The sequence below is a fragment of the Dipteris shenzhenensis genome, chromosome 8 (assembly GCF_047967505.1).
Source record: "Dipteris shenzhenensis isolate YYH24624 ecotype China chromosome 8, Dip_SZ_1.0, whole genome shotgun sequence".
Lineage (NCBI taxonomy): Eukaryota > Viridiplantae > Streptophyta > Polypodiopsida > Gleicheniales > Dipteridaceae > Dipteris > Dipteris shenzhenensis.
Genome location: NC_141603.1, coordinates 55,390,642 through 55,405,336, shown reverse-complemented (window position 1 = coordinate 55,405,336; position 14,695 = coordinate 55,390,642). Strand labels below are relative to the sequence as shown.

At 46.3% G+C, this 14,695-nt stretch overlaps 1 protein-coding gene across 3 annotated transcripts in view; it reads left to right on the top strand.

Moving 5' to 3' along the window:
* The first annotated feature begins 13,960 nt into the window (after positions 1-13,960).
* LOC147899697 (exostosin family protein) overlaps positions 13,961-14,695 on the top strand; it is a 98,029-nt gene continuing 97,294 nt past the window's right edge. For all 3 annotated transcript variants that reach the window (XM_087377935.1, XM_087377936.1, XM_087377934.1), the window contains exon 1: positions 13,961-14,662. In XM_087377935.1, the coding sequence (XP_087234061.1) occupies positions 14,345-14,662 (318 nt within the window). In that variant the 5' untranslated portion in view covers positions 13,961-14,344. The remainder of the gene's footprint in view (positions 14,663-14,695) is intronic.

Genomic DNA, 14,695 nt, shown 5'->3' with positions numbered 1-14,695 from the left:
CCTTTCCTGGGGATCGTTGCGGGACTTAACCCAACACCTTACGGCACGAGCCATCTGCCTTGTTGGAGCTTGACTTTCCAAATTCTTGCTTAGACTTCAAGCGATTCAGCAATTTATTCGTTCACCAAGTCATGAACATTTCTTTTCCGAATTCCAAATCCTGCATTGCCGATATAGAGCCTGGAAAAAAAGCCTCTGGTTTCGGATACTTATGTCTCTGTGATGCAACGCCCTGGAAATGGCCAACCCCTCCCCCCTACGCTACGGGGGACCCTTGGGCGCAGTAATCTATTTCTGGATACATCGCCGAGAAGGGAACAGAGCAATCAACTGGTTCATTCCATACTGATGTGGGGGTCGAGGGAACTCGGACTGCTCGCAGTAGTAGCGCCAAGGCCGTAAGGTCAACACTTTCATCTATATGTGGACCAAACCTTTGGCCTTCGTTGTATCTAGTGTCACATAGTCGGGAGTCAGAAATCCTGGATTGAAAGAGTGAGGATAAATCACAAAAGCAGTCAATAGCTTTCAAGCATTGAACTGACTGACCTGTAGAACCTTATGTTGGAATTTAGTCCGATTGCAGTTTTGCCTCGCACTTTGATGTCGCTAAATAATTCAGATAAGCCTGACCTCCATAAGTTCTCTGCCAGAATGGCATCCTGCACTGAGATTCTATTGTTGTCTCTAAAGGCTTCCCCCCTTGCAGGACCCAGGCTACCCTGATGTGAAAACCCAAGTGCTTTTGCATATCTTATGAAGGCTTCACACTCCGGGGTAGATAGAGCATTCGACACCTAGACCAGCCACCCATCCCAAAGGTTTGAAAGCTGTCCATGGCAAAAAATTTAACATGTTGCCCAAGACAAATGCAACGTTCTAAACTTACTCGAAGTGCACAACGGAGCTAGGATTGTGCACAAGGGAGCCACGGATTCTATGCGTTCATTGCAATATGCAAGAGCATGCTTCAAAAGCACGTCATCTTTAGATTGAGCGGATCGTATAAGCAAACATGCCTTTGCCAAAATTATCCTTCTGCCTAAAGGAATTCCTAACGAACCAAGGACATTCCAACCTCTCCTTGTTCCTAATGTTGTGGATGACAGCTATTCATTGTTTCAACAGTGCGTCTCTTGATCTAATTCCCACAACAATAAAGCCGAAAATGTAAACTTTCCTTAATTTAAACTGGTTCATGCAAAACACGAGGAATGCATATTGACTAATCATATTTGTTTTTCAGATTCCAACATTCCAGCAAAGAAATAGGCGACTTCTCGTCGAGCTGTGGACGTCACAAAGGACACTCCATGTAAGTAGAATGTACGGTCATTTCAATTCTGAAATGTTTCTGCACCGTCTATTGCTCTGGTCCGCATTAATGCACTACACCTCCAACACTGGAGGTGACTATTCGAAACGGGGGGATGGCACGTTCCCCTATGATATATAATTTTTGGAGAGACATGTGCCAGCTCTCCACCATACATTACGTATGGTTTTTTTTTTTTACTCCTCATCTTGAGCACGCACACTTCTTCGCACATTCTGTTTCCGCAAGGAAACATTACATTTGCTTGGTTCGACCAACATACTAATCATGTCTGCAACACTTCTGTTTTCGAGATGTTTGCAGCCTCCAAACGAGTGTCTTCTCCTAAAGGTACGCACAACAAAATGTATTTGCTTGATTCAAGTTATTTTATCAATTCTTTCACCTTCTAAAGATAGATGTTCAGTCCATTTTGGTTTTCCTGTTGCGTTTAGACAAAACCATGTGAGTGAAATTATAGCAAAGTTTCGGATGTTTTTTATTATTAATCCCTGTAGATGTTTAAACCCAAACATAAGACATCGATTCATGTCACGGTGTAGAAATGACCACCGGAAACTCCTTCGAACATGACCATTCGTCAACGCTCAGAGCAGCCAGAGGTCGAGCTATTCAACTTGATATAACATCAAGAAAGATGTCCTTGAGGCCAGCTACGTCATCGTGGTTGACCATCGCAGATAGATGCAAGCAATGGGTTAGTAATTGCGCAGCTATTTTCTCTAGCCTTCAAATCTGCGGTGTCTGTGGCATAACCACGCTACTGTCTGCAAACCAAAGGATCGTTTCTTCGCAAGGCATAGGGATCTCAAGCCACAGCACCGCACTCGGAAACATGATACTTTTGGATGCCTGCGAGAATATGGGCATGCAAGTGACTTACTGGAAATGCCAAAGCTGCACACGAGATGCCCAGCGGAGCAGATACATTGTGCGGTTAATGCCATAGTACTCTCGGCAGTTGCTTAAAACAAACCACCTCCACACGCAACTGCTAAGCATCATAGATGTATCCATTTCAGTTACCACGACTGCAAATGCGATTGCTTGTGGCACACTCGATCGAAGGTCACTTCTAGACAATCCTCTGATATCTTGGCGAAACGTCCCACTAAGCTCAGCTCAAGAAATCGTGACGAACGAGCTGTCAGGTGTGCTCGCATACAACATCGAGAACAATCCAATATTGCGCAAGTACAATTCTTTAGCAGAGCGTGCGGACATCAAGATGGGTATGTGCATCTTGAGTCCTCAAACCATTGCAGGTATCTTGGAACTACACGATGAGACAGCTCCCTTCGAGTTAATGTCAATAGCGGAATCTCAGCCTGAGCTCCTGCTTTTGCAAAACATGGTGGACCCCGCGAACCGTCGCGCCTTTGATGCAAGGGACAAGCATGAGTTTGCCTCCATACAGCTACGGGGTACAGAAATGCTTTCAGAGAGGGTCGCTTCATTCCACGTCGATGGAGTAGCAGCAGCTGGCAGTGTGTGCGTTGACATAACCATGGAGTCAGCAGTGTTCCCATTCCTGTTCCCTTTCGGATGGGGCTACTATGATGGCTGCATACAGTTCAGCAACTATGTGAAAATGAGAATATGCACCTTATTCTCTATCTACACGCTCTACAAGCCGTACCTGTTGATCATGTTCCAGTTAAAACAGGCAGTGATGATTGCCAATTCAAGCAACTCTACATGCTTGCAACGAGACATCGACCAATATAGGAAAGCCAACCCTGCCACGACCGATGAAGACGCAATGAGACACGTGCTTCGCTACAGCATGCCATCAATAATGCCGGGGTCCCCATCGTGGCATCGACGGCAACTGAAGGACCTCATAACGATGGTCGATGCTTGGGGCCTCCCAGATTTCTTTCTGACATTCACTGCAGACGAGGTCACCGATACACGGTGGCAAGAAATTAATGTGATCGAGAGCATCGCAATGCATTATAATGCGCAATTCACTTGGAAGGACTGTCCTGTTGAATGCGTGGCACTTTTCCACGCACGCTTCCACATGTTCATGCGCAAGCATTTGCTTTCATCCAACGGTCTGCTTGGCCGAATACAACACCATGTCGTTCGTTGTGAGATACAAAACAGGGGCTCCCTACATGCCCATGTCATATTGTGGGTCCACCATGATGACCGTCAGCGAATTGCAAATGAGATTGCAGCTTACGTCCCCAGGGACGAGGCCCTGGATCCTCGAAACACAAGGCTGCGAGAACTAGTTCTCAAGAAGCAATTGCACGTATGCAGGAAAGCGTGCTACGTCGGACCGTCACACCACAGTTGCAAGCACGGCTTCCCTTTCGCAACACAGCCAGAATATGAACCCATCCTTGACCCTCTGACGCAACGTTGGTTGTATTACCGGCCGGGACATGAGCACCAAAACGTCGTCCCCTACCACCCTTCCGTGTTACTGTTGTGGGGTGTGCACATGAACATACAGCGGGTGACAAACTCTTCAATCTCTCACTACCTCCTCAAGTACGCGATGAAATCTGAACCAATGGGCAAACTGAACATTCGTTCAGAAGACGCCTCACGTTTGGGGTTGCAACATCTCGACGAAGTAAAGCTGAAACTCATCGCCGCGAGCCTCCTATCAAAACCAACCTCTCCAACAGAGGCCACGCTAAACTGCATGCAGATACCAACAATCACAAGGAGCGAGACCATTCACTATGTCGACTCCTCGCCACCATCTCTAAGACAACGCATCGTCTCGCGAAACAACAACGTCACCCTGCACCCGGTCGACATATACTGCGGGAGACCGAGCGTCATCGAGGAGAGCACGTTCTACGATTACCATAGGCAATATGTGATACGAAAGCCCAAGGAAACGCAACGTGGAACGGTCGGTCTTGACCTCTTCGGCAACAGGATCGCAAAATGTGAGCAAGTAGTCAGATTCACTGACTACCACCCTGGACATCAACCAGAGGGGTACTTCTACAACGTGCTCTTGCAAAAACTCAGCTTCAGGAATGAAACGGAGCTCATATCACCTGCCAACACAGCTGGATCCTACTTTGTCGAATGCCAAATGCGCGGCCTCATATTGAGCAACGAGGACCTCGAGATGTATGTGACCGAATACACGCAAAGGAACTTGCTAGTGACTGACCACACGGACCAGTTGAACAATATGATATTGCAAAAGGTTGCGATCATCCGAGACTGCCCGATGGAAGCGCCTAACATCGACCAGCAAACCGTCGAAGGGCCAACACGCGCGAGAATGTTGCAAAAAATGGCCGAGTTTCGCACCGTCGCCAATGCCGCATTGACAGTAGAACAACAAAGAGTCTTCGAAAGCCTGGCTTCAACAAGCTCGGGGCTACACGTTGTCTGTGGAACACCAGGTAGCGGCAAAAGCTTCTTGATACGGTACTATGTTTCGCATCTGGTAGCGCAAAACAAAACGGCAATACTCTGTGCATCAACAGGGGCGGCTGCGATGCGGCTGAGCGGGATTGCAACCATTGTACACTACCAATTCAAGATCCCTGTGCGCAGCAGTCAATACCCACTGAACATCCATGAGACGGATGAGCGACACCTCGCAATCAAGGAAGCCAACGCGATCATCATTGACGAGATGTCCATGCTAACAAGGATGACTTTCGATCTCGTGGTAAGACAAATCGTCAATGTCACTAATGGCACATTGCATGAGCCATTCAGACACAAAATGCTGATAATTTTTGGTGACTTGGCACAATTACCGCCAGTCTGCAAACACCGCGAGGATCTCTGCGAGCCGTGCCACATCACGTCCTCCGCGCACTGGCCTGTAGCGAAAATGTACCACATGCAGTTCTCGGTGCGACATGCACGAGACATGCCGCTCCTCGCATTCTTGCATACCATAAGACTCAGGACGCCCACAACTGACGAGATTTGCGACTATTTGGGGCAGTGCATTGTCGACAAGGAAGGTGCATGCCACTTCATCGATGCCGAAACAACCATCATTTGCACACACAGAGTCGATGTCGCTACCTTCAACGATGAGCTTGTGGAGAAATTCAACACTCCCGAGACGATTGTGCATGTTCAAATACACAGTAACGCCGCGAGCGAACCAGCTCTCAAAGAATGGTTGGAGGACAAAAGTTTCAACGAGATAGGAAAAATTTGTGTGGGGGCGAAGGCAATGATAACGGAAAACATCGACCTCGCAATAGGTGCTGCAAATGGAGCAATGTGCAAAATCAAGAGCATCAATGCAACTAGCAGGGGGGAAATCAACGGTACCACTGTCGTCGTGGACACAACAGCGGTCGTGCTCACATTACGACGCTCGAAGCATCAGCGAAAGGCAATAAATGGAAAATGGTTCCACAAGTCCACATTTCCACTGACCCTAGCATACGCTATCACGGGACACAAATCCCAAGGCGCAACCATATCCAACAAAGCGCTGCTCATATTCCGAGGAGTGTTTGCCCCTGGCCTGGCATACGTGATGTTGTCCAGAGTGACTGAGAGAACGAGGCTGCGCATACTACATTACCCACATCCAGACATATTCAGACCAATTCCACGAGAGTTCTCACAGCCGACAACACAACCACGCGCATAAAGGTATTCACTACCAGAGATTGAAAAAGGCAGAGGCAAGTCATGAATATGTTGCGTCAAACATGCGTGCAAGGAAAATGGTTTTAATATCTTGTCTGTTGTCGAGAACAGATGCAGAGAATCATAAAGCTCGGGACATTGCAGCATAAGACATGGACGCAGACAAGGTAAATTCCACCAGCATGAAAGAATCTTTTTTTCTTGAAGATTTAAAAAGAGGGCTCATTTGAAAAGACGGTGTAATAAGTCGTGCCTGCAAGCAGCTATTTGCGCTATACAAAAGCAACGCGAAGGCAACAAAACCTCCACCAGCAAAGAGGAGGTTCTTCCTAACCACAAAGCAATTCCGGCTAGCAAACAATGTAGGAGAACATCCGGGAGCTTACATCAACGGCTTCAACACGTATGCGGAACTACGCGACTTCATTGACAACTGCAATAGGCGTTTGCCAGCTAAAAGAGAGCCGGGAGGCTTGAGATTCGCAAATGGTGCATAATGCTTCCAAAAATTAAAAAAAACCGCAACAGTTGAGAAACAGAATTAACGAGTTGCAAGAACAACATACTCATCCTGGATTGAAGTGCAGGACTCCTCAAAGAGATCCTTGTCGAGCTTGACATTGAGTTCGATGAGACCGATAGGATGATGGAAAGTTTGGAGGGGCAGAAGCTACTAGACACAAAGACGAAAGGGATCACAGCGTATGCGTGCGAGCTGCTGCATTACGGGTACAACGTATCCTTGGAGTTGCTGAGGGACACGACGCGCGATCAAGCAACGGCTATACTCGAACAATTCATGGAACAATTTGGAGGGACGCACGACGCGACACACCCGGTGACGACAATGGAGAAGCTTACGTATATTTTCGACAGGGACTTATACGAGGAGCGCTTCGGTATTGGAAATGATCCTTTCACGACAACAGAGAAAAACCAGGGCAAGTAAATAAATGCATTCTATTATGGACGTCAAACGAAAAAAAAAAGACCGAAAACCTCGATGTAATTGTCAATGTTTATGCAGGTACGACATTGAAAGACGCGAGCCTCGAGATGAAGGAGGAGCCTCCACTGAAGCGCCCGCGCAAGGGAATCGCGCGAGCCTCGTCGTCTACTGCATCACGTGCAAGCCCAACAACAGAAAGTACATAGGGAGCACGACGGACCTGCCGCAGAGGATCAAACAGCACAATAAAAAACCACCGGCGAAAATGAAAGAGGACTTGCAACATTACAAGCCCTTCGAAGAAAATTTCGAAATCAAAGTTTTGGAAACAACAGACACCGTAGACAAAGCACGAACTTTAGAGCAGTACTACATAAGGAGCCACAACACAGTAGGTCCATTAGGTTACAACACGCTCGAGGGCCATCCGGCCAGAGCGCGGAAGTACTATTTCCTAAAGCGTAGGAACATAATTTGGCCCAAAAAATAAACATTTGTGCCTTCGAAAAAAGGGATCCAATGAAGTTGCAAATGGTGCTGGAACTTTTGTCGTACATGCAATGCAGCTTTGGGTTTGGATTTGTCCTATCACAGTTGCATGCTTCTGGCTCAATTTCGTTTTGATTTATTATTTATACATTTCTGAAATACATCTCCTCGTCGTTCGCTCGAAGTGGAATGACAATAGATTTGCTTACAATGCAAAGAATAGGAATTTGTCTTTCTCCAAAAAAAAGAAAAACTACGTTTTACTGTCGACATGAACAACATCTCTAAAAAAGGTTGCATGCAATTGAACATCAATCTTCTGCATCATTTCTGACAACGTGACTCATGTGAACCTCAACAAGATAGCAAAAGAGAGAAGTATTCATCAAGAGCCCAGCTGGACAAGCACTCTAGTTCCTCACACACACACAGTAAGTCAATTAAAAAGCGGCAACAATGGAGAAAATCCTCAGAAAATCACACTTAAAGACATTATCAACCATCAAAGAGCAGCGGTCTGGAGCAAACAACGTGCTTTAAAGAATTCTCGATGGCAGGGAGAACATTGTCTGGATGGTTCTCGGAGCACCAAAGCTTCGACGTCACGAAGACATCCTCCCGCTTGACAACTCCTGCCGCAAAGGCCTCGGCAAGCGTGGCGCCCAGGGGAATTTCGCTGTCGTAGAGGGCGGCACTGTCTAAAGAGCAGCCCCGAAGGTGATGAGTATGGAAAAACCGATAAAGGCTAAAAGAAAAAACCAGTTTGTTCCATAGAAACCCAACTCACTGCCTAGGGGATCTTTGGTACAAGGTAGGAGCGAATCCCTCGCGAGTGAATGTTTAGAAAACTCTTGCAATGCAGAAACATGCGAAGTGGAGCATAGGGTGTAAATGAGATCCTTCGAGATGGCGACCAAGGTAGCCAATGGTGAATCGGATGCTCACCCATCACCAGAATACAGCGAGCCTACTACCTCCAGCCAGCCATCTCTTTCAGGCAGAGGGGGTGACTCCAGCTTGTCTTGTGGTTCGTGAGTCACTTTGGAACCATGTTTTGGCAGTAGTCTCGCAGGAGCTGTCAGGAGATTGGAGGAGCCTTTCATGGATGAGGAGCTTTGGGAATCTCTCAAGGCCCTCCCAATCCAGAAGTGTTCTGGCAAAGATGGCTTGACTCGCCTTCTTTCGAAACTTCTGAGAGATCATTTCCACCCCTTTTTGCTCAGACTATCAGGAGATCTTCGACACAGGCTCCCTTCCTCAGTCCCTAAGCAAGGGGTGGATTTGTTTGATCATGAAAGGGGGAGATAGGTCAGAGATTCGGCATTGGAAACCAATCACCCTGCTTGAGACCGCATACAAGATCCTCGCTTAGGTCTTGAGTTTATAGTTGCGGCCTCATCTCACCAACATCATCCATGAAACGCAGACCGGCTTTGTGCAGGAGCGCATCATCTTGGACAAAATTTTCACGATATAGGAGGCAGTGGATTGGGCCAGGGAGGAGTCACCACATTTGGCCATTCTTCTCTTAGATTTTGAGAAAGCTTACAACAGGGTGGAGTGGTCTTTCCTAGAGGGCACTATGTAGAGGTTGGGTTTCTCATACATATGGATTAGAGGAGTCTTTGCACTTTATGTGGGGAGCTCTAGTCAGGTGCTTCTCGGTGGACACATGGGTGAGGCCTTTTCTATCTCTCGTTTGGTCCACCAAGACTGTCCCCCATCTCCCTTTCTTTTCCAATTTGTGGCAGAGGCATTGAGCAGCTACTTGAGATCGTAGGTGGAGGGCCTCATAGGGTTGAGGCTCCCAATCAGACAGGAGGAGGAGCAGTTAGACTCATATTTTGCAAATGACACTGCCTTGTACGTAAAGGGCATGAACCCTTTGCCCTCATGGACATTGTCTGCACTCGTAACATTTCTAGAAAAGGGATTCAACTCTGGCGCGACCTGTAGGACACCCAAAAGGCTGACTGGCTCCCATTAGATAAACTACGGCTGAAGTTTGCACTCAACGATGGGGAGGCCAATTTGATCCAAGCAGTGCTTGATAGCACCCCTAATTGGTCGCCAACAATCACCTGCCCATCCCTGGATTGGAAAGCTGGCCAATGGCTGGTAGGGAAGCAATGCTTTCGCAAAATCTCATCAAAATCTATCTATGGCCGTCTGATGCAAGATAACATGATAGTCCCATATCTGAATCTAAAATGGATGTTGAGGAGAGGCAGAGGGTGGTGGAAGGATAGGCTTACATGAATTTGGAAGGCTTGCATCGTAGGGAAAGCAAGCTTCTTGCTATAGAGGATCTTCACTCAATGGTTGCCTCTCTGAGGGAAGCTCGCAAAGCCATTCGCAGTCAACCCGTGCTGCCCTCCTCTCTGCAGGATCTTCACTCAGTGGTTGCCTCTCTGAGGGAAGCTCGCAAAGCGATTCGTAGTCAACCCGTGCTGCCCTCCTCTCTGCATCGTATGGAAAGCAAGCTTCTTGCTATAGAGGATCTTCACTCAGTGGTTGCCTCTCTGAGGGAAGCTCGCAAAGCGATTTGCAGTCAACCCGTGCTGCTCTCCTGTCTGCAGGAAAGCAATGGTTGTGGTCCTCCATCTAATGTGGAATTGCATGGTGACTAGAAGCATATGGCTCAGGATAGAAGCAGCCATCAAAGACTCCAGCCTGATGTCGAAGTGCCACTTAGGCGCTTAATGGAAACCAATGCTCACTTGTGATGTATCTAGATTTCCTTCTATGCTGGCGGCTTGCTGGCCTTACCTGAGAGCTGCAGTCTGTATGGCAATTTGGGAAGTGAGAAACAAGATCGTCTTCCAACATGGAGTCTTGATGGGCCATAGGGAGTCTCTCATTTTTGCCCTGACTAAAAATAACCTCAGGAATATGAGTTGGATAACTCAACATCAAAATCCTCTAGTAAGTAGGTACCTCTCGGTAGTCCGGTCCTGCGTGAGAAATGGGCTATGACCAGGTTGCTTGCAGCGTAGGCCGAGGGTAGATAGCCCAATTGTCGGCCAATTTTTGTAACTAGGTCCTTTTTTTGCTGGGTTGACCGGCCCTATAATATAAACTGCTTTGCTTTTTTTTTTTTTTTTAGGACCAACTGATTGGGACATGGTCTGAGGGGCAAGTTTCCTCTGCATACTCCCCCTTCCATGGCTCCCTCTCCCACCATCCTTCACCAGAACTATAACTCTAGTCCAGCCTACCCGCACGAAAGTCTTCTCCTTTTCTATGATTGGACCATGAGAACCCTTTCAGCCCTTCTGGGTCTAGCTCTAAACAGTCTACTAGACTGTTACTGATCATCAACTCATCCTAAGCTTCCTTATCTGCCCCCAAGATGGGAGGGATTGGAACCTATTTGATTTGATCTCGATGAAATTCCAATCTCCATCAATTAGCCCATGCTCATGAGTCAGGGCGAAGGAAAAAATTGCCCCACATCTCATCCTCTTTGAGTGGATATGGGGGTTGTAAACACTCATTGCATTCCACACGAAACCATATTTGCATAGAGTGACCGCTATCAACCACCCTTCTATCTTGTGATCAAGCTCCTTGGCCTTCAAAGGTTTGTGCGCTAGGATTGCAGGCGCACCTTTACCTTTCTGTGGGCAATTAGTAGACATCAAACCCAACTTTCTTGCACTGAAACCACCATCTCTCATCCTGCCCACATTTTAATTCTTAGAGAAGTACCCCTTGGAGCCACCACCTTAAGAGAACCCTCATGCAAGATTTTTGTTTCAATCAGCCACACCACCCCCTAACATTCCAAGAAAGAACATGAACACTATGACCGCCACCCTTGATGATTACCGAGACATAACTTTGTATGCATCTCGAAAAAAGTTGAACCTCTTCTTCTTGCCCGACCTAGCGTTCTTAGTTTCCTCGATCCTTTTGGAAATCCCACGTTGCATGAATTTATTCAATGTGCTAGAGATTTGAAAATTCAGGCTCTCCTCCAAATTCTTGTCCTCTAGCACCCTGTTTGTATGGTTGGTGTTCGGAAGCTCTTCTTCCTCGCTTCACCACATTATATATAACGATTGGAACTTGCTCATCTTCTTGGGGTCTTTTATATTTCTCTGCCACCTTTGGCACTACTCGCTTTCATTGGAGGATCTGAAACATGATTCATTATCGGCTTCCACCACCTAGGCATTCCCTTTTTATAGACCACCTTACGCTACTCTACTTTGCCTGCTGTGATTTGAGGTACTAAGGCACCTTGCATGTCGCATGCTGGAGGCAGCCCATCACCTTTCAAATCAACACCCATGCCTTCGTCCTCGTCACCCCTAGCCAGCGCCGTGTTGATCGGTCTCTCTAGGCAATCCCTTCAAAATGTCATGTCTATTTACACACAAAACATGCATGAGGATAAGGCCCAAAATTGGCCTGTTGAGCAAACGACAAACCTTCTAGAAAGGTGATCTCAATGAAGTCCGAAACCGCAATCCCATAGGACCCATTCATGCTTATGGGCCACCAAGAGTTTGGTTGTCAGAGGAACAAGTAGAAGTTTACCCAGAGATACCGCCAACTTGTCAATAGAGTCTCAAAGCCAAGGTGGGAAGTTAGGAAAATCCATCCATATAGGGCAGTCGTGATATAGGAACTCATCAACCAAAAAGGAGACACTCCAGGGAATGACTAAAACAGAGGCACTAGCAAACACAAAGGACCTCCCCAGTATGTCGTTTGTGAGGGCTTCATATACAAATTGATAAAAAAACCCCTTCCCAATGAACTTCGCCACATACGCTAACATTGGGATGCCACATTTGAAAACAAAGAAATGTTGTAGTTCTTCCATCGAGGGAGTTCTATCGGTGAAGGAAAAATATGTGCTACCTCTCGAAAGTTGTTCCAATTTAGGAAGAAAGTCCTTGATCTAAAGGACAGATGGAGCTGCATGCTTTTGGCCTGCCTCAAAGCACCCTTTAGTTGCAACCTCTCTGGCTCTCGTTGCCACCTCGCTTATAGGAAGTTGGTCACTTCGTCAGTCTTTAGCGGGGGTGAATCCTACCTGAAGTTTATGGGCTAGGGCCTTGGCATACAACACCACATCCTCTCCATTGACCTCGAGCTTCTCATCCGCCTCTGCTTCATGATTCGCCACCTCTTTTGAGGTTGAGGCATCCTCACCCATCTTAGAACTCATTCCACTCGCACGCACACCGGATGTAGTGTCACCTCTCCATCTCTTCAAGGGGTTTTGTTTAATTTGAAACCTTGTGTTGCATGGTACCTGATAGGGAGCCTTACTCAACCATGTGCACACGGTCTATACATGCCGTATGCAGCCTTTGATCCTATCACTTCAAATGCTATCCTATGGGTAGAAGTTATGTGCATTTTCCTTGCTATTGTGCTATTCATTTTAAAATTAAACTTAAAAAATTATTTACATTGGAGTCTTGTTGATCAAATGCGTCAATTAAGTGAATTAGTAAAATATCACATTTAGCGGAGCTAGGATAATCCTCATATATAAGTTTAAAAAAGGAAAATCATTGCAACAACTAATCAAGAAGTGGTTTGTACTTAAGGATATTATTGAATTATATTTTAAATTTATACTTCCTATCATATTACTTTTTTTTCTAGAGGCACGTGTTGATTCTAGGTGGCACTTAACTAAATCTTTGCTACATTTTTTGGCTAGCCAAGGGGGGGAGAGAGAGAGAGAGAGAAAGGGGGGGGGGGGAGAGAGAGAGAGAGAGAGAGAGAGAGAGAGTCTTCATTTATCTAATTAAGGCACTAAATAGTTTTCATGACTATGGGAACATATTATGCAACACATTTAAAATCACATTACAACAATTTTCAGGAAACATTAAACAAGTGGAAGCTCATATCATGAGACTTCTAAGTCCTTGCTCAAGAACATTGAGAACATTGTGTTGATAAAGACAATTCTCCTTAAAGACATGGCTAGCTAAGCTATTGGGATAGGGTTTAACCATGTGACACAAGCTTTGAACAAAGGTAATGGGATTGATGTCTATGGGGCAAATGGTGATTTTGTGTATTCAAGGTAAGTAATGACAACATACATACAATAGCCAACAATGTGCATGTAATTCTCATTGTATTAGTTGTTGCACCTTGAAGGTTGCAAACTTAGTTGTTACGTCGACATCACTAAATTATGGGAGAGGGAAGTGTGGTGAACACTCATCATCATACATCACCTACTTCACTAAAGGAATTAACCCTCCTAACTAAGAATATGGCCACATGCTTGGCTAATTGGCAAAGCTCACCTAGATGGGACCCTAGTTTAAATGGGAGACTTGAACACTTTATGTTAAAAATTCTAAAATCGTAGTGCCTCTCGACCGAAGCATTTGGACTCTCGAGTGCAAACTGGACACTATGTTGGGCGCTGACATTGATCCAAAGTAACCCGGACAACAACTTGAATTAGACTACAAGGCACGTCACCACGTGTAACATAATTCATGCTGAGTCTTGGCGTCAAGTACTAATACTAATGGATGTTCAATGAGCAATGCATGATGCTCTTGATTTATTCTTGATGTTGCAACGTAAACATCCGTGAATCCGTGCAATGACAGCTTGTACTGGGGAGCTTGATGGGCGATTCTCGTTTGGACAGTTCGTCACAGTTGATGAGCAATCGGAGAAAGTTTCGTCCAAATCCTTCCATCTCTGGTCTCAGCAATCGGAGAAACTTGAAAGTTTCGTCCAAATCCGTCCATCTCTGGTCTCATCATGGCAGCCTGCTGCTCTCTCAGAGTCTGTCATCATGGCAGCTTCTTCACAAACCTCAATGGGCAGCTGGATTGAAACTGAGACAGCTCGAGTGAATACTTAGCTATTCGCCTCCCGCACACCCAAGTCCCCAGCAACAGACCAGTAAACCAGTCATCATTCTCCTCCATCTTAGCTCTTCTTTCGCATGAATCCATCTTAGAATGAACCTTCCTCTATCACTCCCTCCTGGGTGCTCCTCCTTCTTGCCTTGGCACCGGGTGGCTGTCATCACCTTCCTTCTCGTCTCCCTTTGTATCGTCTACTCGTATTTTGTTCCGTCCTTCCCCGTCTCCGCATATTTTTCGTCCTCGCATTCCCAGAGCTTGAATATTTCCCACCACGGTCCACCCGTGTCAAATGGATCCACTTCCTATCCCATCAAACGTGGTGCAGTATTCTTTAGAAATGCCCCTTGGAAAGCAGACATTGGCCTCTGGCTTTCCCATTGCTACGACGATGCCGTCGTTTCCGTAGACGAGGTTGGTTGTCGTGCATTCAATTCCCAAAAGTCA